Consider the following 1,175-nt stretch of genomic DNA (forward strand, 5'->3'; position numbering starts at 1 on the left):
TCCCTCCCTCCTCTCCTCCCCCCTCCCCTCCTCCCCCTCCCTCCCCTCCCCCCCCCTCCTCCCCCCCCCTCCCCCTCCCTCCTCCCCCCTCCCTCCCTCCCCCCCTCCTCCCCTCCCTCCCTCCCTCCTCCCTCCCTCCCTCCCTCCCTCCCTCCTCCCCTCCCTCCCCCCTCCCTCCTCCCCTCCCTCCCCTCCTCTCCCTCCTCCCCTCCCTCCCTCCCTCCTCTCCCTCCTCCCCTCCTCTCCCTCCTCCCCTCCCTCCCTCCCTCCTCCCCTCCCTCCTCCCCCCTCCCTCCCTCCCCCCCTCCCTCCCTCCCTCCCTCCTCCCTCCCTCCCTCCCTCCCTCCCTCCTCCCCTCCCTCCCCCCTCCCTCCTCCCCTCCCTCCCCTCCTCTCCCTCCTCCCCTCCCTCCTCTCCCTCCTCCCCTCCTCTCCCTCCTCCCCTCCCTCCCTCCCTCCTCCCCTCCCTCCCTCCCTCCCCTCCTCCCTCCCCTCCTCTCCCTCCCCTCCTCCTGCCCCCCTCCTCCCCCCCCCCCCCCCCAGGAATCCCTCTCTGAAGCAGCAGCTGTTCTCCTACGCCATCCTGGGCTTTGCCCTGTCTGAAGCCATGGGGCTGTTCTGCCTGATGGTGGCCTTCCTCATCCTCTTCGCCATGTAAACCGCCATGTTGATGATGACGACGATGATGATGAAGATGGTTCTGAACCTCACAGCTGTGACCGCCTGTTTCACCCGGCGACCCAGCCCGTTCTCTGTGTGTGTGGTGGCACGTCACCAGATTGTACATTTTCCAAGTTTTGTTTTGTTTGAAGGCTCTCATGAAGAAGAAGGCGTGTATTGTATAAAATGTAAACCATTACAGAATTAAAGTACATGTATTTACATATACTGTACATTATACATATGTTTCACTATTTAACACGTCTGGACGTTTGTTTAGTGTTCAGCTCTGCCAGCAGGTGTGTGTGTGTGTGTGTGTGTGTGTGTGTGTGTGTGTGTGTGTGGGGGTGTGGGTGTGGGTGTGGGTGTGGGTGTGGGTGTGGGTGTGGGTGTGGGTGTGGGTGTTCAGCTCCGACAGTCATGTAAAGTTTTTAGACTGGTCTGGTTATCATGGCCGCGTTAGTAAATTCGCCCTGAGAGCGCCGGAGCGTCCACGTGACTGCCTCTTGTCCAATC

General features: G+C 61.9%; 1 protein-coding gene across 2 annotated transcripts in view; it reads left to right on the forward strand.

The window, feature by feature from the left end:
* Positions 1 to 907, forward strand: part of LOC308165216 (ATP synthase F(0) complex subunit C3, mitochondrial-like) — a 12,231-nt gene extending 11,324 nt beyond the window's left edge. For both annotated transcript variants that reach the window (XM_080539355.1, XM_080539356.1), the window contains exon 5: positions 543 to 907. In XM_080539355.1, the coding sequence (XP_080395481.1) occupies positions 543 to 657 (115 nt within the window). In that variant the 3' untranslated portion in view covers positions 658 to 907. The remainder of the gene's footprint in view (positions 1 to 542) is intronic.
* Positions 908 to 1,175: the final 268 nt, after the last annotated feature.

Source organism: Nansenia antarctica, assembly GCF_963989245.1.
Source record: "Nansenia antarctica genome assembly, chromosome: 9".
NCBI classification, from domain to species: Eukaryota; Metazoa; Chordata; class Actinopteri; order Argentiniformes; family Microstomatidae; genus Nansenia; species Nansenia antarctica.